The sequence below is a fragment of the Eulemur rufifrons genome, chromosome 30, assembly GCF_041146395.1.
Source record: "Eulemur rufifrons isolate Redbay chromosome 30, OSU_ERuf_1, whole genome shotgun sequence".
In the NCBI taxonomy this organism is placed as follows: Eukaryota; Metazoa; Chordata; class Mammalia; order Primates; family Lemuridae; genus Eulemur; species Eulemur rufifrons.
In genome coordinates this window covers 67,493,086-67,518,616 of record NC_091012.1, presented here as the reverse complement: position 1 = coordinate 67,518,616, position 25,531 = coordinate 67,493,086, and the positions used below count along the sequence as shown (strand labels likewise).

Genomic DNA, 25,531 nt, shown 5'->3' with positions numbered 1-25,531 from the left:
GTGACCTTCCCTCTCACTTGGCGAGGGGTTGTAGAGGTAAGGGAAGTGATGAGAGATGTTATCACCAGCCTTCTCTCAAAACCTTTACCAGTTTACCACTTGAGGTGTCCCTCGTGGGACGCAGCACTCTTGCAACTTGTGGCTGTGGAGGTGGAAAAACTAACCCCAATGCACTTCTTAAATTTCACAGTAACTTGTCTGGTCTTATCTAATACCCACCACTCCATAGACTTTCAATCTGGGAAATAATTTGAGCCAGGAGACATGATGTTGGCTGTTTTTCCTTCTTCTCTCCTCTCCACAAGGTTTCTCTCTGCTGTACACTTCCTTTAGGTCCTGAGTTCTCACTACCTTTGGCTTGTGGTAGAGACCTATGGTCAGAATCTCCCAGGCCTAGCTTCCTATATGTAATGGTAGTATTTGGAATTTAGGAAAATTCCTAATTGATAACTATGAATTTTGAAAATTAGCTTTGAGAATTCAAAGATTCTTGAGCAAGGTATTCTTTGTGTGAGGTTATTATCCTAATTACTCAGTCTCAATGGTGAATAATGAGAATGGACAGGGACACAGGGGGCCAAGTTGGCAACCAGGACATTGCCCTAGTAGTTTGCCTCAGTCTTCCAGGAGATAGAACAAAAAGAGACGTATGTAGAGTGAAGAAACTCTACAAAACATGTATCAGGCATCTAATACAGCATGATATCCATACGGCTAGACAAAGACAAGTCAACCAAGTTTTTACATTTTATCTTTTTTTAATTTTTTTATTTCAGCATATTATGGGGGTACAAAAGTTTAGGTTACATATATTGCCCTTACCCCCTCTCCCCCAAATCAGAGCTTCAAGAATGTCCATCCCCTAGACGGTGCACATTGCACTCATTATGTATGTGTACACCCATCCCCTCCACCCCCACATCTGCCCAACACCCGATTAATGTTATTCTTAAATGTGCTCTTAGGTGATGATCAGGGAAACCAAATAGATGGTGACTACATGTGGTGCTTATTTTTCCATTCTTGGGATACTTCACTTAGTAGAATGGGTTCCAGCTCTATCCAGGAAAATACAAGAGGTGGTATATATTTAATTTATTTTTCAAAATAGTTAACACATCCCAGTGGTTCAAAATTCAAAAGACAACAAAGGGTATACATTTAAAAAATCTCCTTTTAATTCCTCCCTTATACCAACTACTCAATTCTCTCCCACCGAGGCAATGTTAACAGTTTTTTGTGTATTATTCCAGAGATATTATACATACATACACATACACACATAACAATATGTGAATAACTGTTAATCCTTGGATATCACTAAATAAAAAGCTTGCTTTTCATTTTATACCTGAATAGTGTTTTATTGCATTAATGTCTCATATTGAGTCAGTCCCCTATTTGTGGATACATAGAGTTTTTCCCCCATTTTTATTGCTATTACAAATAATGCTTCAATGATTAACTCTATAAAAATTTCTTTTTCTTCCTTTCTCCCTTTCCTCTTTTCACACATCCAATTTTAGTTGATTAAATTATATGTCTGAGTATTTATCTTTGTACTATTCAATATACTTATATTTCTATTGCCATATTTGTTTGCTTTAGATGGTACCTTTTGACCCCAGTTATTAATATGAAGAATAAGAATATCAACATATTTACATTACCTTCCACCTTCCTTTTCTTTCCTCTCCCAATTATTGTTAATTATATAATTTCTACTCCCTCTGAGTTTATCACTACTATATTCATTCTATAACCATAATCATCACATTTGTTTAGGTCTTAGTCCTAAATTTACGTAGATTTGACACTAATTGCTATACTTTTGCTGTAGCTTCTTTTTTCCCTGTGCTCCTGTCATTTTGGCCTTCATCTGTGATTGTTAAATTTCTTTTTCCACATTCTTCTCTTGAAGCCTGACACCTCACATTTTATCTCATTCTTATCTTGCCATCCCTTTCTTGAGCTCTTGCTTACTTGCTTCATTAAAACTTCCAAATTCATATGAAATATTTGGTGAAAATTTTTACCCATGGTAACATTTTTCAGATGAGTTTTCTTTATCTGCCATTTATTTTTCATATCCCTTTTCTCCTTTTTTAAAAATATATTACGTGTGTTTACCTCTTATGCCAGTTCCATTTTGAGTCCCTGTCTTTAAGAAATATCAGGTTTTCTTGAATCAGTTATTTGCAGACGGTTCATCTGAGACAAGGGCCAGAGTTGTATTCCATGATGTCAAAGATCTTCCTTATGGCCCACGCCATTAGAGAGAGGTAGCTGGGGCTGTTGAAAGTGTAGTCTCCTCTCACCTGCTACTCAGGTGTAGAGTCATCTCCAGTGCTACCAAGGAGACTAATTGCTTACTGTAAATATAACTTGTCTCTGTGATTTCTTCTTTAGCCCAATCTCTTTCTGACTTTTATAACCCAATAGAGTCCATTGAGGTACTATAAACTTGTGCATGCTTCTTATCTTAAAATATATATAAACAGCTTCTCCTCCTTCTGGAATTTGGTTTGCTTAGTGGCTGACTTGAGAGTACAGCTGGAGAGTTTCTGAAAAATTAACCAAACAGGCTGTCAAGCATAAAACCAATTTACAAATCCATGGAGACACTCTCTGTGAAGGAGTCAGAACCCAGTACACTTCCAGGCTTGGTTTGGACAGAGCCTCTAGTTAGGCCCAGAAAGGCAAACAACTCCCCATTCTTTGCCAGCCTTCCTGAGCTTTCTTACTACATGGTATAGGGCGCAAAGAAACGTACAACAAACGGTTTTTTTCCTGTCCTTACACCTGAATTCATGCCTAATAAGAGAAAAACAGACTACATTGAAGATGCTTAAATCACACCCCATTGCATCTTGAGTTGAAATAGCTTTCCATTATTAATTTTCACAGCATTCATCACACTCCATTGTATTTCTTGTTTCCTTTGACTGTATTCTCCACTAGAAGATAAACTCTGTGAACATAGAAAAGATGCCTATTGTGCTTACCATTGAATCTCCATCTACCTGGCACATAATTAGTGCTCAGTGTCTACTCAGTTTGATCATCTTGGGTTTGAGCTGCAATTATGGTTGTGGACAGGAATTTGTGCTTGTGTACATATTTTTGAAATACCTTTAAAAATGTGCATCATTTTTGAAAAGATAAACTTTCTCTCTCTTTTTCTTTTCTTACTCACCCACCCACCCATTCACTTCCTTCCTGAAAAGATAAACTTTGTTTTAAAAATGTGTTAAACAGTATTTACAGTATGGCCCTAATTAATTTTAAAATGCAGGTGCATGAAAAAGACTGAAATGTTACACACTTGGTATCTTGCTGTTCCTTGGGGTCCTGTTCTCTAGTCTCTTTGATAAGGAAAACCCCCATCTATTACTTAGCACAGCAGCCACCTGAGACCCCCACCCCTCACTGAAGACCCGCATCAGCATAATACTAACCTAACACCTGGCACATTAGCATAGTACTAACCTAACACCTGGCCCATCAACTAACCTATTACCTGGCAGGCATTAGTCACCTGAGACCCCACCCCTTGGATTACCCCAACTTAATAAAAGTGGGAAAAATTGGGTAGACGGGGCTCAGAATTTGGTGGTGAGACCCCTCTGAGCCCGCCGGCGAATAAACCTTAATTTTCTGACTCTCTGTGTGCCGCTCAGTTTGTCCTCGGGACCACTCGCTGTAACACTTGCTGTAACATCTTCTCTTTCCAGGAATCTCATCCACTGTCATGGCTTCAATTATCACCTATATGTTAATTACTCACAAGTCTATATATCTTGAGTTCAAGATTAATATATTTGATGCCTACAGATTGCATAGCCCATGGATATTTCACACTCAACATATTTGAAATGGGAGTCATTATACCAAAACTGTTCCCCCTCCTGTATCTACTGTCTCAGTGAACACAACCAGCATCCACCCAGTTGCCCATGCCAGAACCCTACTCATTATTGACTCTTTGTTCTTTTTCACTCTATATTGCTGGCTTGTCACAAAGCCCCATTGATTCCACCTCATTAATGTTTTTTTAAAGTAAATGTTAATATGTATCAGAACAATGCATACACTTGACAACAAAGAAATTAGTATAGAGTTTATGATGAAAACAAACAGTTTTCCCTTCTGCTATTCCCTACACTCAGTATCACTCTCTAGAGTGGCAACTTTTCTTAACTTTTTTGATTTTAGTTCCTTCTGATGCAGTGGTTTTCAATCAGGGGAGATTTTGTTCCCCAGAGGACACTAGTCATTGTCTGAAGACATTTTTAGTTGTCACAGCTTGGGGGAAGGGTGCTATTGACATCTTGTGAGTAGAGATCAGGGATACTATAATGCACAGGATGGCCCCTGGCCCAAAATGTTAATAGTGACAAAATTGAGGCAGTTCTTGTGGTTATCTTTAAAATGCCAAAAATACACTTGTCCCCTAATAAACATCTGATATGAACATAGGACACTTTAGCTCATTTATATTACCATTATTCTTCCCCTCTCTCTTATTCCAAATTTTTATAGGGTTATTATTATTTTATTTTAATCATAACCTCCACAACCATTTCTTGAGTACCATTGTATGCCAGGCACCATTGAAAGCATTTATAATTTGGTAATGAGCAAGACAGAGATAGCCTTTATTAAGATTGCTTTCTCGTGGAGGAAGTAGGCAATAAAAATAAATTAAAATACATAAAGTAGCTAACTTTAACTTTGTATAATATACATAAAACTTAGTTTTGTTTCATAAACTTCTGCCAGTAGTTTTTCACTTTGCACTTTGTAAAACAAGGGTATCAGCTCTGCTATTTTTTCTTCTGCCTTTTATTATCTTCTTTTATATCCCACATTCTGTCAGCTACACTTTTATTAAGTCTCATGTCTGCTTAAAATCTCATCCCCACGGGTTATATGTGAATCATTTTCTAAAACTACACAAGATGGGTTCAAGAGCTGGGACACTACTTGGCTCAGCAATGAGCAGCATTTATATAGTCATAATCATCTAAATACAGTTCATGGTTTTCAATGCCTAGAATTGAAAGCAGAAAGCTTTAATGGGAGACTAGGTTGTCACAGAACAGAATGTAAAAGTAAACTAGAACTTCGCTGCATGCATGCAGATAGTTATATAAAACAGAAAACTCAGCTACATTCTCTCCATTAGAAGGGCAAGCTCCCTTTGATTTCAAGACCCCACAAAGTTACCCTTCAGATGATAAGACCAGCTGACTAGTGTTCAAATCCCTCAGATATTTTCACAAGTTCAACCTAGGCCTTTCTTGGGATGTAAGAGTGTTGCCTTCATATCCATTTGGTCACTTCAGACTACTCTGGGAGCCCTATAGCCATGGTCTACTTATCTACAATCTTCTGGTGTGGTAGAACTAGGTGCAAGGTATAAATCAACTATATCAGATTATGAATGCATTTTACCCTGGAAATATTTATCTGCAACCCTCTTTGTAAATTGGGAGCTAGTTCAAAGCCTACCCCATTCTAGGTGGCATGGTCAGATCCCAGGGATGACTGGGATTAGCTTCTAATTTAATCTAGGACACTACATATGTTTAGAAATGTTTTAGGATCCTGGCCAGGAATGGTGGCTCATGCCCATAATCCTGGCAATTTGGGAGGCCAAGGCAGGAAGATAGCTTGGGGCCAGGAGTTCAAGACCAGCCTGAGCAAGAGTGAGACCCTGTCTCTACAAAAAATAAAAAACATTAGCCAGGAGTGGTGGCATGTGCCTGTAGTCCCAGCTACTTGGGAGGCTGAGACAGGAGGATAGCTTGAGCCCAGGAGTTCGAGGTTGCAGTGAGCTATGTTGATGCCACTGCACTCCAGCCTGGGGGAAAGAGAGAGATTCTGTCTGAAAAAAAAAAATGTTTAGGATCCAAGCTCAAGGCTCCTGAGTCACTTAAGGAAGACTGTTCTTACATTCAAGACTCAATAGATTCTATTTCCTTATATTCCATCAAATGCTGAACTCATTCTATATCTTAATTTGCTGCGCTTTTGGAGCAACTATACATTTTTGTTTTGTTTTCTATATCTGGTTGGTTCTTCTTCTAGTCTTGCCTGAGGTCATTTATATGGCTGGAGTCAGCTGGGGTTGGGGGTGGGTGATGGTTTTCCTGTAGCTAAGATTGCCATATTTAACAAATAAAAATACAAGTTGCTCAGTTAAATCTGAATTCCAGATGAACAAGTAATAGCTTTATGTAGAAGTATGTCCTACATAATCTTTGAAACATACATATGCTAAAAATTTATTTGCTGTTCAACTGAAATTCGCATTTAACTGGGAGTCCTATATTTTATCTGACAATTCTTTTTAGGGGTCTTCAGTTGAAGCAGCTCATCTCTGTTCTACATGGTCTCACCCTCCACGGGTTAGCCTGGGCAGGTTAACAGATGGTGGTTTTAGAGCAGGAAGAATGAAAGCCTCTTCTTGGGTCATGTTTGCTAACATTTAAACTGGCCAAAGAAAATCACATGGCCAGGCCCAGAGTCAATGTAGGAGGGGACTAAACAATAGTGTGGATACAGGGAGGTGGTTCATTGGGGGTCATTACTGTAATATTTTCTTAGAGGATCTTCTAATTGTTTTTCTTCCATTATTTGCCTTTACTTTATCACACTAGTTCTTCTAACCTTTCAATCATTTTCTATCCTCTCTATTTTACCAAGTCTCCTTTTATTCATGAGTTCATCTACTACCTTAAATCCTCTGTCATCCTGCTCCACTTTGATCTGGTTAATTAGTGCTTACTGTTTGGCCATATCATCATAAAAGTAAACTTGATTATTTTCCCAAGTTGGGATAACTATTTCCTGGATTCCATATTTACTTTTCACTTGATTACTACCTCATTTTGTTGGAGTGCATGCTCAAATAACTTCCTAAGAGAAAATGTACAGGACACAAACTTTCTGAGTACTTTCAGCCCTGAAAATATCTTTATTGTCATCATATACCTACTTGATAGTATGTTTATGAATAGAAGATTAGAGAGAAGCATATTCTCTAAGGATTTAGAGGCATTTATACATTGACATTTAGTATCAAGTATTATGAATAGGAAGTCTGATGCCAGTTTGATTTGTAGGGAACATTCCCTCTACCCTGGGAAGCTTTTAGGATCTCCTTTTAAACCTCATTATTTTGAAATTTCTTGAGGATATGTTTAAGTGAAGGCATCTTTTATGGATTTTATTGGGTGCACAGTATATCTTTAGCTTTAATTTAAAGAGTAATACAAAGAAAAAATAATGAGAATCTATGTGTACATTTCCATAATTAACAACGAACATCAACACTTTGTTGTGTTTATTTATAATCTTTTTCTTAATAGATAAAATTAAACTACATATATTGTTGGAGTCACATCTCCCTCCATCCTTTCCCAGAGGCAAGGGTGATATTGCAAAATTGATGCACATTATACAGTGCTCATTTTTAATTTTGATATAAATATATGTATCCAAAAATATATAGTATTGTGTAATATTCTTAAAATTACACAAATGGCATTATACTATATCTTTCTGAAAATTGATTATTTTACCCAACATTAGGTTTCTGAGAGTTTTCTAGAAAGATATATAGAAATGTAGTTCACTCATCCTTACTGTTTTATAAATTCTATTATATAAATATATGACATATAATTTATTCAGAAACCTCCTGAAAACATCAGCCTTACATTGAAACATCGACCATTAAAATCAGAAACAAGACAAATATGCACTGTATCAACAGTACTGTTGTTCTGGAGGTCTTTGACAGCGCAATGAGATAAGTAAAAGAAATGAACTATATAAACTACTGAATGGGAAGAGATAAAACTGTCATAATCTGTAAACAATGTTTATCTACATAAAAATTCAAATAAAAAAAGAGACAAAATAATAAAATTAATAAGAGAATTCACCAAAAGAGCCTGACGCTAGAATGACAAAGCTACATCAATAGTTTTTATAAAAATCAGCAACAATAGATTCTTATTTTTGAATGGAACATGCATAGGAAAGTACAAAAATTAAGAGGCACAAAGGACAGAAAAAGCCAATTAAGTATCTTCTCATGCAAGCCTAATGTACTTGCCAAGAGGCAAAAAACCCACAAAACTCCTATCTCTTTCTTTGTTCATCATTACAGAGTAATTCTATCTTACAACATGTACAATCACATATGATAATATATAAGGTCATAACATAGATAATGTTTATAATTATATGCAAAACACACTGTTCTGAAACTTGGTTTTGCCCTGCACAGATAGAGTAATTTGGGAAAGGGAAGAGACCAGTCCCCAGTTGCACATGGTTCGAAAGTCAGCAGGTTGAGGGTTCCTAAGCTTCCCGCGGGCCAGCATGTCCTGAGAAGGTACCTGGGGAAGAGGCCTGCTCGCAAGTGACAAGGCAGCCTTCCCTAAGGACACACACACCACCTGCCTTAGAGCACCCAGTGAGCTGAGGATCCCCAAGTCAGTTAGGGGTGAGCCTCAGGAGGGACTTCAACACCAGGAAGCCACAGAGGGGGTGCTCAGGTAGGAGCATGAGGATCCCAGAATGTGCCACAGAGCAGCACTAGAATGCAGTGCTCCACCAATGAGGCTGGATTCATTGGGTGGCCGTGTGGGAAAAGAAGTCAAGTCACATCCCTATCTTCGACCTTGCATAAAAGTAAATTCCAAGTAGATTCACGGGATGAAACTCTAAATAGAAAGGCATAAAAGAAGAAGGAGACTGACTCACTGAGGGCTGTGCGGTCCACGGGTGGCACTCAAAAGTGAGGGGACTGAGGTGGACACTGCTTTGAGAGGGGCACATAGGCCCCGGTGAAGATGCAGTGTTTTGAGACCACATGTGCCTGCCGGGAAGCTAGGTGTCTGCAACCTTGTGGGTACTTCCCTGGAGGGGGAGCGGTGGGGGTGTCAAACCACAAAGTCCCCAGGAGAGGCAGCAGGCTGGGGAGGGCCCCTGGAGTTGGTGTGGAAGCCAGTAACTACAGGCACCATGTGGAAACGTACCAGTGAGGTGAATAAGCAGCAAGACCAGGGCCCTTTCTGGAGGTGGAAGGCAGTCTGTGGCGCCAGTCCCAGAATTACCCAAGAGACGGCTTAGGCTGGGGTGGCACCGTCCAGACAGGGCACCTCCCCACAGCCTGAGGAAGCTCAGCATTTTGATGACTTTGTCCAATGTTTGCCATGCGGAGGGAGGCCCAGAGAGACTGTCTTTCGGTTGCAGCAGACGGGTAAGTTTTGTGATTAATGGATTCAGGCTGTTTTTAATTTTGCACGTCATGTGGCATGGGGGCACCAGTGCTCTTGCCAGTGCTGAGAGCCTCTCGGTGTCTTGGCCAGGCCCTAGGAGACAGGCATGCTCCCGACTCCCCTGCACATCTCAGAGAGGCAGAATCCAATTGACACTGGGCTCAGACACTGGTACCGCAACCAGCCAAGGGATGAGGGGCAGGACGGAAGGCCTGTGCTCCCGGACACAGGCAGTGTTTGCAGGAGGGCAGTGCCAGCAAATGGACAGGAGGGTTTTGACTTGGGCCAAGGCCACGCCATAGGGACACTTTGATGCTGGCGAGTCTCCCTGCGACAAAGTTGCTCTGGAGATGGGCAGAAAGCCTCTGAGGCCCTCCTTGAGTTACAAGTCAGTGGTGGCCTGCCTGCGGCAAGTGCCTCAGATGGTGGACAACTGCAGGCAAAAGGAAATTCGGTAGTGTGCAGCGGAGTAGGGAGGTGCATGCTAATTTGGGGCCCGCAAGCTAGGAGGAAGGAGAACAGCCTCTGCCTTTGTGCTGAGATTACAGAGGCTGAGCAATGAGGTGTCACTGAAGACAGCATTGGCAAAGCAGGCTCCACTGGGAAAAGTGCATGCAGGAGCTGTCTGCAGGGAAATCCTCCTTGAAAAACAGATTGCCCAGCCAAGCTGTGGTTTGCTTGAGAGAAAGGGGTGGTCTCCTCGGCAGCTCTTAGGAAGCAAGACAGGGCCCCCGGGGCCAGCCGAGGAAGCCCCAGCCTGGTGAGCCCTAACGGGGGTGTGATGTCGCAGCGACTGCAAGTCAGCTTCTGGCCATCCAAGGCACCAGGGCCTGGGAAGAGGCAGAGTCCCCATCCCAGGCTGGAAGAATTCCCAGAGTTGGTCTGGGACCAGGCAGGCGCCCAGGCGCGCTGGTCAGCATGGAGCAGACGGTCCAAGCAGGAACACTGTAACCCACCTGGAACACAAATTCCGGGGGAAAGGAAAATAAGAAAAGAAAAGAGGGCCATGCTCTGTGTGGAGGAGAACAGGCAGAAGGCGGAGCACTGTGTAGGCTGCTGCTGCCCAGGGCACAGTGACCCACAGCAGCAGCCCAGGGAGACCGACCAGGAGAGGGCACCGGGCACAGCAGCACTGCCCGAGGGGAGCAGATGTGTTTACTGGGTTTGTCATGACTGTGGGGAAGGGGACCACTTGACACATCACGAACATGCATCGAACTCAGCTGTGGTGAGGCAGGGGCTAAGGCTTGCTGGGGGGGGGCTGGAAATGTTGGGGGAGGAGTTGCCCGGCCCCGTGGAGTGCTTCAGCACACAAGAGCGCTTCCTTCCTTAGCAGGGGTGATGGGACCTCAGTCGGAGGGCATGGAGGTGTCTCCTGATGGATGGACCAGCCAGGGCTGTGCCAAGCACCCACAGCATCTGCCCTACCACCCCGGGGGAGTTGATGGAGGGCTTCACTGTCCCCTTCCTGGGTCCCACCAAAGGTACAGGGTGTGTGTGTGTGGGGGGGGGGTGGATACAGAACAAAGGTCATTCCCCCAAAGGAAGCGGCAGCCAACCCTTCTCACTCTGCCAGGAGGCAATGCTTGGGATCTGAAGGAAGAGAGGAGGGCTGTAAGCAGGTTTAACAGGGGCTCTGCTGGAGAAATAGAACTACACAAGGCAGGCAGCGGGCAAGTGGCAACCTTTATTGCGATGATTCTGCATTAAATGCTCATGGATGTGCGGCAGAGCGCCCCACCCCCACCGCCCCTATCCCTACCCCCCACCCCACCCCCAGCATGGGATGCACAGACAAATGCCAAGGATACTGACCTTCCTCCCTAGGCAGGCAGTCAAGGAAAGACACCCTTATGGAGGGATTTCTCTGTGTCGGGCACTGGGCTGCCTGCTTCAAGGGTATTTTCTCATTTAGCCCCCTCAATGTTGCATCTTAATTTCACCAGCTGCCCCCACCCCAGTCTCCCACGCCTGCCTCCAGCCCTTTCTTGAAGCTCATTCTGAGCACTGCAGCCCATTTCTACCCCTGCCTCCAGTGAGCACTGAGAAGGGTGCATTTGTCAGGGAGCAGCGGACGCCCCAGTCTGCTGGCGTTTACCGTGCTTTTTTCTCTTTCTCTTCGTGCAGACTGTAAACTCAAGGACAAGGACCATGTCTCTTTTTTTGCCAATCAAGGCACACAACTTTATTGATGATACACACAGATGCGGACTTGGGTGGAAGAGGTTAAGTCAGTACAATAGATAGAAGGGGAGTGCCCTTTTGTGATGAATAGGTTCGCCATCCATCAGCTCGTGTAGAAGAAAGAATACATGAAAAATAATTCAACCCAAGCTGCGACAAAGGCATTTTCAGCTCAAGCTCCGATATGCCGCTAGTCTCTGCAAAGTGGTCCCGCTTAGACAGGGAGACCACCACCACCACAGGCAACAACTGCGCTCCGTGATGCTATGATTTCATGTTCTTTATCCACAGCGGGCAGCCAGAGTGATCCCTTTGCCACATGAAGGGGGCTGCAAGGGAGCAATTTACAATGCACATTGCCTGCACACTGCAAAACCAAGGAGGTACTCAAAGCTCTGTGGGAGCCCCTGCCTGGCCAATAAGAGTGTGGTCCTCGATTTAGCACTAGAACTTTCACCCAATGATGTGGCGATTGGCTAAGGCTGGATCTTCCGTAGCACCCTCTGCAGATTCTTTGACATCTGCAAACAAGCGGGTTTGGGGTGGAATCAGTCCCATTGTGTTCGAGACGGTCATTTACCGGGCAAGGGTTTCCAGGGGAATCTCTCTGTTTCCATTTCTGATAAAGAGGGACATGAATGAGAGCAGCATCTGGGCACTGAGCAATTCCCCCGCCAAGACTGGCTTTTCAGACAAACCCATCAGCGATTTCAAAAGCTGAACCTTAGCACATCCACTTTCCTCTGAAATCAAAGGAAACTTCAAGTCTGAAACGGACTTGGCAAGCATGTTATTAATAACTGTCATGCTTATTAACAAATTTAATCCGGCCTGCTGCAGAAATGAGTTGCAGCAACGTGACACAGTCTCCCGACACACTTCATTGATGTACATCTTAATCTGGCCCTGGGTTTCAATACTCTCATTTACGTTATCTGGGGCACACAAAGCCTCTCCAACAGTGGGGTTGGGAGTGGGGATCGTGTTTCCAACAATTGAGAGGCTGGCCAAATGACTATTGATATTGTGGCTAAATGGCAAACCCGCATCCTTGGGCTCAGCAAACAGCATTTTCCCCTCAATGAAAAGACACTTGGAGAGGTCAAGAGTGTATCTGACATTTTTAAAGTTTTGAGCACTCCAAGTATTTTTATGTTCATAGGGGAACGGCCGCTGTTTTATTGGGTGTGCTCGGTTGGCCTTGCCCCCCCCTGAAGGCCTGTTTTCAGTGCCACCTGGGGCCCCAGGTTCAGTCCAGTCCCCATCGTTACTCCATGGTCGAGCCATAGTTGTGAAATCAAACCAAATGTCGGACTCCTCCTCATCCAGCTCCTCGTCATCGTCCCATTCCTCTTCCTCCTCCTCCAACTTGTCACTGTCATCTCTTCCTATAGTTAGTTTGTAAACGCAGTAGCAGGCACCAGCCCCAATCATCAGTCCTGCTGCCATCCAACCCACTTCCCGAGCCCGGCCCATGCTCAAGTCCGTGCCAGCCTTGGGGCAGGACAGGAGAGGGCCTTGCTCCACCTGACTGAAGAGGACTCTTAGGGCCAGGACCAGTAATGGTGGAGGGCAGTAGTCTTCAGCCTCTCTTGGTTCCTGTAGCTGTTTTGTGATGAATCTATGGGTGTAAAAGAGTATTAGCCTTTGGGTTGTACCTGGGTTTGTGCCTCACCAGACAGTGGAATTTGAGTTCTTGGTGAGAAAGGTGGATTATTAGGAAACCATTTTTTTGTTGTTGTTGTTGTTTTCTGTCTTCCCCTATCTACCCTCAGGATCCACCATATCTCTTCCCTGCACCACAGAGAAGGGTGGGAGATGGGGCTGTGCTATGATGGCCAGGAGGTCCACTGGGAGAGTCTACCCCTCAGGCAGTGTTCTCCTTCACCACACCTCTACCCACAAAGACTCACGGGCAGTCTCCACCAACCTCTACCAGTCAGGCAAATTCCTTCTTCTTCCCTTATCTTCTGTTATCAGTGTTCCCTCCACAGTGATAGAAGGACAGAGTCTGGCAGAAGGACAAATGGAAAGACAGGTAGGCAGCAATAGAGAACTGAAAGTGGAGTGGATGGAACAGCACTGAAGGACATAGGTCGCAGTATCTTCGTTCCTGAATTTTAGGCCCCTGAGTTTAAAAGATTTTTCACACTCTCCTGAGTTTCCTAACGCGGGCTTCCCCCGCCCCCCTTGTCCGCCATTTCCCCAGCAAAGGCCGCCACACCCCTTTCCCTGCGCTGAGATGGGAGGGGGTGTGGAGAAGGAAGGGGCCAGGAGAGGGCGACTCGGACCCGACCCGTACAGATCCCAGCCCCCCTCCTCCGCCACCCCCACCCACAGTCCAGGGCAAATCCCACCTTCACACCAACCTGCACGGTTCCGACCAAGGCAGTTTGCTCCTTCTCTCTCGCCGAGACTTGCGCCGCGACCTACAGGCCAACAGACCTACAAACCTGCAAAGGGACAGGGGACCGAGGGGACGGAGTGCTTGGTGGACGGACCAGCACTCGAGATACGAGTGCCCCGATTGTGGAACCTTTCTTTTCTTGGGGTCTCTGGAACCGTCTTTCTCTCCCGGCACCCCCGCTCGAAGTCTGCCACTTCTCTCTACTAAAATGAGCATGGGGTGGGCTGGGGGTCGGGGGCAGTATTTAAAAAGTAGACAGGAAAGGGATCCAATCCGGATCAGCCCGAACTTGGATCCGCAGCGCTCCTGGCCCTCTCCCACCCCCACCTCCTTCCAAGCAGCGCCCACCCTCGCACCGACCTGCACGGTCTGAGCTAGTTCCCTTCTTCCTTCACACGCCTGCAGAGTAATAGGGGGCTGGTACCCAGACGGAGACGACTGGCAGGACTTCTGCTCTCGGCGGCTCTTGGTCACGTGACAGCCACGTCACCAGTGAGCTCTGGCCCTCAGTTTCCACTCCCACAAGCAGTGCGGCAGGCGCCAGCCTGCCCCGTACCTCCCCCAATCACACTGGGCCCTGTCACTCTTTTCCTCTGTAACAATACCAGAATCCAGAAGTGGCCATATCTCTCTGGTGTTTGAATTTTACTTTCTTTAATTACAGGAAGAGGCAGCTTTTCCTGGGTCTACCTTTCACTTGTACTTCTTGGGGAATTATCTCATCCTTTCCTTGACTCTGAAACTCCTGCATGCCCTTCCTTAATTTCTACCCCTTTCCATATTCAGTCTCTGCGCCAAAATTGGGGAGGAGCAGAAAAGGAAGCCCAGGTAGTAGTGAGATTTTTATTAATGTTTTGATACCTTTATGTTCTATTTTGTCCTTTTTTATTGACTTGAGCTACACTATTTTGTAACCAGAAAATACAATAAAGCTATTTCTACTTGGAGAAAAAAAGAATTCAAATCTATTTTTAAAAGTGAATATAACATAAGTAAGATTTTCCAGTTCATAGGGAGGTCTCATTGATTTGGTGAAGTTAGTATGTTTTACATTGAAAATATTTCTCATGACTGCACAGTAAATAGAAGCTTTCAGGCAGCATACTAAAATTTAAAAACATATCTTTACAAACAAAACCAGTGTGCTTCTAATATAATTTATAAATTGATGGATAAATGAATCTATACTGAGAAGGTCCATTTTCCAATCATGACCATTTAGATAAGTGAACCACTGTCCCTTTCTTTCTCCTGAATGAACTCAAAGTATCAGAGGACTGAGATCTTCATAGAAGACCACTAGATGGCTTTCATTCTGGCTTCAAAGGACAGATTTTATGCAGACCCTAACTTCAGATGAACCTTACATCTTCAGATGAACTTTAGAGATTAGCAACTTCACAGATTAGCCTGCCTTTCATTCAAAGGGCTTTATTTAAAATCTATTCTGAAGTTTTGTGGTGCAACCCATAAATCATCAAAAATTAGAGAATTCCTTGTTATCCCACTGATGAAAATGAGACTTGATAGAGGGAATTTTCATTCCATTATGACACCGTTGAGCTCTCTCTGGTGTCTGCCATCCATATACCATATGTCATCCTAGCAGTGACCAGTGGAGATGGTGGTGAGGGTCTGTGGGTGACTGAATCACTGCAACATCCCTTATGTCTGTGTCGTTTTCCCCCACAAATGGAAGGACAATGTACAGGATCCCAAGTAGTCACCAGGAGAAAGAGGATTTTTCATTCCCTGCCTCGTGTGACAACTTCACTGTACCATCCGTACAAGCCCCTCAGAATAATCCCAGAACTCAGGGACAAAGTATGCAGAAGTTAGTCCCCAGACATCCACCTGTCCCTGCTGGAGAGTCATAATCTAAATATAGACGCTCCAGGCAGCCTCTTTCTTAGAACACTGAAATATGACACCCGGGAGAGAGGCCCCCCCCTGCGAGGGGCCCCTGTGTGGAGGAGGCCCTTTCAGGAGACGAGCCAGGGAGCCCTACTGCCTGGCTGACGAATATTCAGAAATCAAGAACATGTCGCAACTCTCTGTTCTTCCCTTTTATAGTCCAAACTCACTCACCAATTTTATACCCCATCTCTCTAAATCTCTACCTCATTTGTTTTACCATCATCCCCTTATACTGTTTTGTTTCATTGCCCTTTACTTTGCCTAGACAAGTGAATTCTATTTATGAAGCCTTACTAATAGATCTCTCACATTCAACTGGCCATCATTCAGTTTCCAGCTGCTACGTGCTTGTATAAGTGCCTATGTTTGTTTTGAATATATACATTAGAAAGAACCCAAGGCTTAACAAAAGCAGATGACTTGGTGTCAGAGACATGGCTCTACAATATGGACTCATTTTCACAACACTTAGCCAGGCTTCAAGGACAAAAACTTTACTCCTGTCTTTCCTCACTAGTATAAAATATCTTCCCCCTTTGGTATATCCTCCAGTTATTCCAACGTATAACCCCTGACTACCATTCTCCCAGTCTATCAGACCTTTCCCGGTTTGAATCCACTTCCTGACTAAACCCCATGGGCATGACAACTCTTTCAATTCTCTTACGTCTTTGTCGTTCTGATCCACAATTAGTTCCAATTCCTACCTGGGGACATTTAAAAACTACTTTGATCTCCATTATACATCTATTAATACCAACAAATATTTATTTAAGGACATGTTATGTGTCTGACATACTATTTCAAAAGTGAAAAAGGAAAATGCTTAAGCAAGTCCTCAGATAAGCCTGTTAAAAGTTCCTGAGCCCGCAAAAGACTTTGTGAAACCACTGCCAAAAGGAACATTTTGGTTTAAATTAGTATGTGGTCACATATGATATGTAAGTTATAAAGTACCCAGAAACAAAAAAGGATCAGTAGATGGTAACACTAATGGAATTGCCTGGTACGGTGTGTCACATCTGTAATCCTAGCACTTTGGGAGGCCAAGGCAGGAGGATTGCTTGAGGCCAGAAGTTTGAGACCAGCCTGGTCAACATAGCAATATTGCCCCCTGCCATCTCTACAAAAAATAAAAATAAAAATGGCATTGTGGAGGGCAAAAAAATTATAGAAGGTTGTTATCTTGAAAAGCTACATTACTTTTTGAGTTGTGTTATTTGGTTTTCTGCTGTGTTTTAGTTAAGGTTGTTTGGTTATAAGCAACAGAAAACAAACCTGGTTAACTTAGGCCAGGAGGGAATGTTGAAGATCAGGGTCAGCTCTGAGGGGTCTTGGTAGAAGGAATTGACAGATGCCTCCTCAGGATGACATAAGTCCACTGATTTTCAGGTTTTTATCTTTCTGCTCAAGATTCAAATTTTAGTAAGAGGCTTTTGGTTGGTCTTTTTTGGGCATAATGCCCACTCTTTTGCTGAAAAAACAATAGGGTATGTAAAACATAAAATGCACTTTCTTTACCCAGAGAGAAATGTGAACTGTTTCAGATGTTGTTGTTGATGTGCAGGAATCCTTTTACCACTTTGGATATTAACCCTTTGTCAGGCTATGACTGAGGTGCTGAGGACTTATCTTCACAGCATGTCTTAGTTCTAATTTCCACATTAACTGAACATTAGAAAGGTACAGTTATGAAATGGCCATGCACAATGTTGTTCTTTGAGCCAAGGCTACCTGGCTTTCAAGACAGAATTACACAAGGTTGCGCATCTATAGTTCGGGGTCTTGTCCTCAGCGTTGAATGATCAAGCCCTGATTTTGTCTGCATGCTAAGAGCAGATGCCTCTGTCAAGGAAAGACTCCCATTCATTGAGGCATACATAAATCTAGATCTGAATGCTCAAACCCACGGGTCTCTGCATTCTCTCCCTGTAAGGAGGCCACAAGGGAAACTAAGTCGCAACAGGAGTAACGACTAAATAATTTGCTCTGAGAAATGCAACTGTCAGGGGTACTGGAGGTTTCTGTCAGTCTTACCTGCCCATTCTCTCCCTGTAGCCAAACTACTACTTGGGAAACCATAACCTCAGAAAGTTGCTTGATGAGCTTGCAGTCAGAGCAAGGACATTCGTTTACCCTAAGAAGTGGCTTTCAGCTGAGGAAGCTTGAAGTACTTTTACACATCATGGGGATGACTCTGCCAAGGAAAGCTAAATGTTCCATTCTTCTTAGCCAACACTCCTTCTCCTCCAGACAGTGCTTGGGTAGGAAATACCAACACTTTCCTCTGACTTGCCTTTTCATATAGTCCTATGCTTGAATAAGCCCCTCTGCTTCACATGACCTTTCTCCAAACAGAGGATAATATATAGTTGATTTGGTTTCTGTTTACTAAATTTCAATCATGTCCTAGTGCTGTCTCCCTGAAGTTACATTGATATGAATTTTCCTGAGGTTTTCGTGTTCCCAAACTCTCCAGTCTTCTGATTTACTCCTGTATTGTCTGTGGATTTTAAAAGTTACGTAGTCAGATAACAACCTTATAGCCAAACTATTAGGTAATATCCCAGTGAAGACCTCATGTTCTAAAAAGGTTTATTACTTTTTGTATTGTTAATTTACTGTGTATTAGTTAAGGTTGTTTGGTTGCAAGCAACTGAAACCAAACCTGGTTGACCCAAACAATGAAAGAATGTGATTATTTTATTCCCTTTCCTACTTTAAAAGAGTTAAATCATTGATGCTGGGTGAATTATTGAGCTCATCAAACAAGGCAGTGAAATGGTTTCACACTAATTGCTAGATGCCAAGTTCAGTCAATTTTATCTTGGCCTCGGTGTTCCTCTAATACCTATTTCATTTACAGATGGTAGTCTCTGTTTGTACCCAAGTATATTTTGTAATGTTCTTTGTATATCACTCACACTGTCAGTGCTCATGCTGCTTTATCTTATAGACATCACTCTGTGGTTGTGATTTCTACTCAGTTTTTCCTGTTACTGGCTTCTGCAGCCACAATGCCTCCTCCTTGCTAACTGATGCAGGTAAAAGTCTGTAGCTCTCCTGTTCAGAAGACTGGCCTAGTCAGAAGATTTACATATTCTCAGACACACTGACTAGCTCATTCAGGGTTGTGTAATGTGTTAAGCCTCAGAAGACATTAAGATTGCTTTGAGTGAAGCGTGTAACACTCTCCACCAAGTGAGAAAATGTGGGACTTTTGGAGGTCATCACCCAACATCACCCAACACTCTCCACCCTCCACTCTTTTTTTTTCTAAAATGAAAACAGCTTTATAGTATTTTTTCCCATTAAAAGAATGTAGGCTGGGGCCAGGAACAACAACAACAACAAAAAGTAATTAAGAAAGTAAAAGCTACATTCTCATTCCAGGTTTCCTTTTCTGATTGCTTGTTCATTTCACATCTGGGACTAGATTTCAGAGGAAATGGTAGACATTAATAGCTGGGAGGAGGGGAGGTGGAGGGAGAGGCTGCTGTCCCAGGAGCCTAGGGAAGGAAGAGGCAATTTTTCAAAAAAGTACAAGTGGCCAGTAACCCCAGGGGAAGATGCTGTCCCTTTCTGGTAATCAGGAAGGGAAACACAACTAGAGGGAGCTGGGATTAGCGAAGAAAGAGTAACAAGGCCTGGTATGGGGGAGGGAATGGAGGGGGGCGGGCCCTCTTCTGCCGCACTGCTGGTGGGAGGGGAAATTGGGGACCCGAGTTGGTGGATGACGTAGCTCTCACGTGACCAAGAGCTGACGTGTGCAGAAGTCCTTCTTGTCCTGGTCGTTGTTCCCGTCTGAGTACCAGCTCCCTATTGCCCTGAGGGCGGGCAGGCCTGCAGCAGAGGGAAGAGGAGGAGGAGAAGGAAATTGTCCCGGATCCCTGCAGGTTAGTGCCTGGGAGATTCCATATAGTGGGGGTGGCCGAGGGCGTAGGGCGGAGACCGTCGCGGGTCCTGAGGCGCCTCCGTCGTCTCTCCCACTCGCCGCCCGCTTTCCAAGACATATGTCCCGCTTGCAGCCCATTTCGATGCTGCAAAAAGGTGAGCAGGGGGGTGTTTGAGGAGGAGCCCAGAGATCGGGGAAATGGGAATCTGCTGGGAGGTGAGGCCCGCAATCCGGAAAAGGAGCTGTGGCCTGGGTGTTGGCCCCTAGTCCACCAAAACAGTGACGGCGGGGAAAGGCTGGACATGGGGGGCGGGGGTGGTGAGGTGCAACGTAATGTGTCAGCAGAACCCCAAGAGGGGAAATAGGGATGGGAAACCTTTGACAACCAGGCCTCCGAACTGGGAAAGAGTTTCGTGTTTTGGGGACTGGTCCGTCCACCAAGCACTCAGTAGCGGCTGTTTCCCGTCTTTCTGCCTATGGCTGTGTCTTCCTGACCATGGCTCTGTGTCTAGTGGGTCCGATCCTCTCCCGGGTGGCCAGTCTTTCCGTAGGTTGCGGTACAACGCCCGGCAAGAGAAGAGGAAGGAAATTAACCCCTATCGGTGAAGGTCGATTTGAGGGTAAGACCATCTGGGGACCCCAGGAGCGGCGGAGGTGGGGGTGGGGAGAAACAAACGGAGGTAATAATTCAGGTCTGAGTCTGAATGTGTTTCTCGCACTCCCCGGACTGTGGCGAAATGGCGTGCGTCGTGTGTGTGTGGGGAGGGGGGAATAACAGCAGGGAAACCTATCAGATAGTTTGTTCATAATCCTCTCTCAACAGCACTTAGTCCCCATGTTTTTGATCTGTCATCCTGCAGGTCTGCTGTAGCAGGTGGCCCCGCTTGAAGCGAGGGAGGAAGTTTCCTCTGATCAGTAGAGGTCGGTGTGGGCGTGGGGGCTGTCTGGAATGGGGGAGGGGTTGGAAATCAGCCGCGGTTTGGGCAGGCTCACCCAATCCTACTTTATTTTCTTACATCCCTCCTATATCAGGCTAGGGAGGGATCAGGCATGTGCATGTTTCGGATGGCATTGAGAGGTAAAAAACAAATCTGAAAACCTGCAGAGTGAATTAGGAAAGCAACAAATGAACGGTCAATCCATCAAGCCCTCAGTTCTCACTGGCTGTGATCTCTCTGCAGATTGGAAGGTTGTTGGGCGTGGCACACCTCCAGGGAAGGGAAAAAGGAGTAAACCGCCTGTCTTGAGGAGGTTAGTGCAAGGGTGCTACTCCCTGGGGACATCCAAGGCTGTGGTGACTGAGAACCTAGTAAAGTCTGTGGACTCCATTGCCTTTATCTAGACTTAGGGTGGGGGTGAACTGGCGGGGAAGGGAGAGGGTGAAATGAGCGGGATAAAGATTTTGTCAGCAGTCTACGTTTACTACCCAGCATTCAATTACTACTCACTTGTCCCTCTGTGCAACTCCATGCATGGGGCAACACAAATAGAAGAGAAACTCAAACCCTATTTTCTTCTTCCGCCTGTAGGTCCATCTCCAGAATCAGCTATTGTGGCCTCGAAGTGGTTGAAGACGATCACCCTTCACAGGCCTGCACCCAGGCACACAGCCCTCTTACCCCAGCCTGAGTGACTACTCTATTCCTTGGTCCCTGCTATTGTCAGGGACGATTGCATGGGCTACGCCAGGAAAGTAGGCTGGGTGACTGCAGGCCTGGTGATTGGGGCTGGTGCCTGCTATTGCATTTATAGACTGACCCGGGGAAGAAAACAGAACAAGGGAAAAATGGCCGAGGGTGGGTCTGGGGATGTGGATGATGCTGGGGACTGTTCTGGGGCCAGGTACAATGACTGGTCTGATGATGATGATGATAGCAATGACAGCAAGAGTATAGTGTGGTACCCACCTTGGGCCCGGATTGGAACTGAGGCCGGAACCAGAGCTAGGGCCAGGGCAAGAGCCAGGGCTACCAGGGCACGTCGAGCTGTTCAAAAACGGGCTTCTCCCAATTCAGATGATACCGTTTTGTCCCCTCAAGAGCTACAGAAAGTTCTTTGCTTGGTTGAGATGTCCGAAAAGCCTTATATTCTTGAAGCAGCTCTAATTGCTCTGGGTAACAATGCTGCTTATGCATTTAACAGAGATATTATTCGTGATCTGGGTGGTCTCCCAATTGTTGCAAAGATTCTCAATACTCGGGATCCCATAGTTAAGGAAAAGGCTTTAATTGTCCTGAATAACTTGAGTGTGAATGCTGAAAATCAGCGCAGGCTTAAGATATACATGAATCAAGTGTGTGATGACACAATCACTTCTCGCTTGAACTCATCTGTGCAGCTGGCTGGACTAAGATTGCTTACAAATATGACTGTTACTAATGAGTATCAGCACATGCTTGCTAATTCCATTTCCGACTTTTTTCGTTTATTTTCAGCAGGAAATGAAGAAACCAAACTTCAGGTTTTGAAACTCCTTTTGAATTTGGCTGAAAATCCAGCCATGACTGGGGAACTGCTCAGGGCCCAAGTCCCATCTTCACTGGGTTCCCTCTTTAACAAGAAGGAGAACAAAGAAGTTATTCTTAAACTTCTGGTCATATTTGAGAACATAAATGACAATTTTAAATGGGAAGAAAATGAACCTACTCAGAATCGATTCGGTGAAGGTTCACTTTTTTTCTTTTTGAAAGAATTTCAAGTGTGTGCTGATAAGGTTCTGGGAATAGAAAGTCACCATGATTTTTTGGTGAAAGTAAAAGTTGGAAAATTCATGGCCAAACTGGCTGAGCATATGTTCCCAAAGAGCCAGGAATAACTCCTTGATTTTGTAGTTTAGAAGCAACACACATTGTAAACTATTCCTTTTCTCCACCTTGTTTATATGGTAAAGGAATCCTTTCAGCTGCCAATTTTGAATAATGAGTATCATATTGTATCATCAAAGCTAATATTTAACCAACTTGGTCTTCAGGTTTAAGCTGGATTAATGAATATCACTACTTGTTCTGAAAACATGTTTGTTGCTTTTTATCTCGCTGCCTAGATCGAAATATTTTTACTATTTCCTCTGCATAAGTGACAGTGAACCCATTCGTCATAAGTAAGCTCCCTTTTGTCATTTGCATTGATTTCATTTGTGTATCATCAATAAAGTTATGTGTTAATGCTGGAAAGAAAAAAAGAAAGAAAGAAGAAAGAAAGAAACCATCTTTGTCCTTCAGTTTATAATCTAGTTGGAGAGACAAGAAACATGCAAACCAAAAGATAACTGAGAATATCTGAAGGGTACACTCACTGTCAGATATGCGCTCTCACAGCACAGAGGAGGCAAAGGCTTCTGTGGGATGTGCTAGTCAGCTAAAGCTTCATGGAGCAGGTGGCCATTGAAAATGAGTCCTGAGTTGGGTAGGGTGGTTAGGGCATTCCATGGGACAGGAGCAAGGAGAGAACGATGTGAGAAAAGGCACAGAGGTAGGAACCCTCTTCCTATGACAGTCAGGAGACAGATCTGCTTAGAGTGGAGAGTGTGAGGAGTGAGAGTAAATAGATTTGAAAAGCTGAGTGAAACCAGCTGTAGAGAGCTGTTTGAATATTATCCCATTGAGCACTAAGAGCCAAGAAATATTTTTTACTAGAAAATATTTGGGATCCATTAAAAGTTCGTTTCTACTATGGTGCAGTGTCAATGAGGGTGTGCAAAATGGAGCCATTCAAAAGCCTGGACATTTGTTAATACATATCATAAGCCTTAAAATATGTAAGCCCTTTGTCCTAAGGAAGTAATTATATAGCTGGCCAAAGATTGTATGTATAAGGCTGTTCATCCCAAGCACTATCTACAGTAGTAAAAATGGGAAACAACTTAAGTATCTATCTAGCACACTGGATTGGTTAAATAAATTAAGGAATGGTCATACAGTAGGATATGATAACTATGCTGATGAAAATCTACATTGCCAGGAAAAGCTATTCATCATGCATTGTAAAGTAAGAAAGGTAGGCTGCAAAGCAGTATTCAGAGTATGATTCCATTTTTTTGAGAATAATAAAACATATGTTTAAAAAAGACACTAAAACTCTGGAATTATAGACATCTAAATAGTAACAGTAGTTGTCTTTGGATGGAAGGATAATGAGTGATCTTTGCTTTTTTGCTTTTTATTCATCTATGTGTTCTTATTTATCTAAAATGAATATTGATTTTTAGGAAATATTTGAAAAAGTGTTGGAAATGAAGCAGGTGATTGATTGGAGCATATACTGGGTCGAAGAAATATTTAGATTAAAAATGAGGTGGGTTGAAGTCTCTTCTCCTAAATGATAGATGAATGGTGAAAGTGGGGCTTTTCATGAGGATTAAATGAGGTAATATGCATAGTACTTACAATGTTCTGGCACATAGCAGCTAATTAAGAAAACTGAGCACCCTTAATTATCTAGAATGCAGGGTTGATAGTTTTTTGGTTGACCTTTGTTTTGCTGGGGTATTCTGCCATGTTTCAGTGTCATTTAGTAAATAATAATAACAATAAAGGTTCCCATTTATTAAGTGACTACTGTGTAGAGTTCTGTCATTCCTGCAAAACAACTGTTAAAATAATTTCTCAAAGGATGAGATGTTTATTTCTTTTCTAAGGAATTAAGAGTGTTTCCTCAGACATGATCTTACCAGCCTCCATAATATATCTTCTCTAGTTGGTTTGGGGATGTTATCCTGCTTTATATATGAGGCCAGGAAAGGGTAAAATCCTCTGTTTGGTTATAGTCTGTTTTTAGCCCCAGGTTTCCACATGTGTGCTGTAATATTGTCTGTATGGACACAAGGAACAGGGACTGTTTGGCTTAAAGTTGTGTATGGTAACCCTACTAAACCATTTAACACCAGTTTTAAGGGAGGAATCGGGGAAAGGAACTAACATTTTTCTTGCTCCTATTGTTAGGAGAGAGAAAAAGATTTGCAGGGGATGAGTAACAGGGGGTAGTGAGTGGATTTATCCATTTAAAATAAATTCAGTATGAAGTACCTGCCTGACATTTAGATGAGGTTATATGAATATATTGATCTGGTGCTCAGAGGAGAAGACTGGGCTGCAAATAAGGATTTGAGAGCCATCAGAGGGTGGATGATGACTGAGGACTTGGGAGTGGATGTGATCTCCCAGAGAGAAGGGGAAGGGTCAGTGAAGGGCCACAAAAAGAAACGTATAAGGGACTGTGACAGCTGGGGAAAGAAGCACAGAATTGAAACTGAATGTGTGCCCTTCCAGACAATTTTACTATCCATATAGGTATATATTCTTTACACAAAATTGGATCATACTATAGATAAATTTTTAGAGCATGATTTAAATTTTTTCTCCTCAAAAATAATAATAAATATTCATTGGGGATACTTGAGAAAATAGAGCTGAGTACAAACTTTTCCCCAACCCAGATATGTATTAGGAACATCTGAAAAAACATTCATATCAAGCCATGTTGAACTTGAGGTGCAGAGTGACTTTTATACCTGGGGTGAAAGTGAGGTTAACTGGAGTAGTAAAAAGCCCCATCAAGGCAGGCACAAGCCTGACTAGTGACCATCTGCTCCTTTTTGCCTCCCCTTGTTCCTTCTCACTCTTCTTTCCTCTCCCTCCCTGGCACTTCTGTCTTTATTTCCTCCTTCTGGGAGGTGATTGGTGGTAGCCTCTCTGTGCTTCTGTGTCTCTTGGAGTGACCATTGAATTTCCATGACACCATGCCACGTACCAGCGGGCATTTAATACGGAATAATAACTGTGGTCTTAAGGGGACCCTGGGTGTGACTGGATGCCAAGGTTTTTTGGAACC

The 25,531-nt window shown here is 43.6% G+C and overlaps 2 protein-coding genes across 9 annotated transcripts; one reads left to right on the top strand and one right to left on the bottom strand.

The window, feature by feature from the left end:
• Positions 1-11,463: 11,463 nt before the first annotated feature.
• On the bottom strand, positions 11,464-14,366 carry LOC138377978 (protein ARMCX6). Of its 6 annotated transcripts, none has more exons than XM_069463177.1 (4): positions 14,251-14,366; positions 13,853-13,936; positions 13,636-13,720; positions 11,464-13,104 (listed from the first exon to the last, which is right to left on the bottom strand). In XM_069463177.1, exon 4 carries the CDS (start codon positions 12,957-12,959, stop codon positions 12,060-12,062), a length of 900 nt encoding a protein of 299 aa, XP_069319278.1. In that variant the 5' UTR covers positions 12,960-13,104; positions 13,636-13,720; positions 13,853-13,936; positions 14,251-14,366; the 3' UTR covers positions 11,464-12,059. The 6 variants fall into 6 exon arrangements, with proteins under 6 accessions (XP_069319278.1, XP_069319275.1, XP_069319280.1 ...); XM_069463176.1 differs by lacking the exon at positions 13,636-13,720 and adding an exon at positions 13,414-13,494 and having other exon boundaries at positions 11,511-13,104; positions 14,251-14,337; XM_069463174.1 differs by lacking the exon at positions 13,636-13,720.
• Positions 14,367-19,573: 5,207 nt separating this feature from the next.
• On the top strand, positions 19,574-24,255 carry ARMCX3 (armadillo repeat containing X-linked 3). 3 transcript variants are annotated; one of them, XM_069464371.1, is made up of 5 exons: positions 19,574-19,703; positions 20,243-20,322; positions 20,563-20,623; positions 20,884-20,953; positions 21,232-24,255. In XM_069464371.1, the coding sequence occupies exon 5, from the start codon at positions 21,378-21,380 to the stop codon at positions 22,515-22,517; it is 1,140 nt and encodes a 379-aa protein (XP_069320472.1). In that variant the 5' UTR covers positions 19,574-19,703; positions 20,243-20,322; positions 20,563-20,623; positions 20,884-20,953; positions 21,232-21,377; the 3' UTR covers positions 22,518-24,255. The 3 variants fall into 3 exon arrangements, with proteins under 3 accessions (XP_069320472.1, XP_069320471.1, XP_069320473.1); XM_069464370.1 differs by having other exon boundaries at positions 20,215-20,322; XM_069464372.1 differs by having other exon boundaries at positions 19,574-19,857; positions 20,215-20,322.
• The last annotated feature ends 1,276 nt before the right edge of the window (positions 24,256-25,531 follow it).

What these genes read in the sequence shown, in the direction of transcription:
- LOC138377978 (XM_069463177.1), bottom strand. Translation starts at nt 12,959, where the DNA reads ATGGGCCGGGCTCGGGAAGTGGGTTGGATGGCAGCAGGACTGATGATT.
- ARMCX3 (XM_069464371.1), top strand. Translation starts at nt 21,378, where the DNA reads ATGGGCTACGCCAGGAAAGTAGGCTGGGTGACTGCAGGCCTGGTGATT.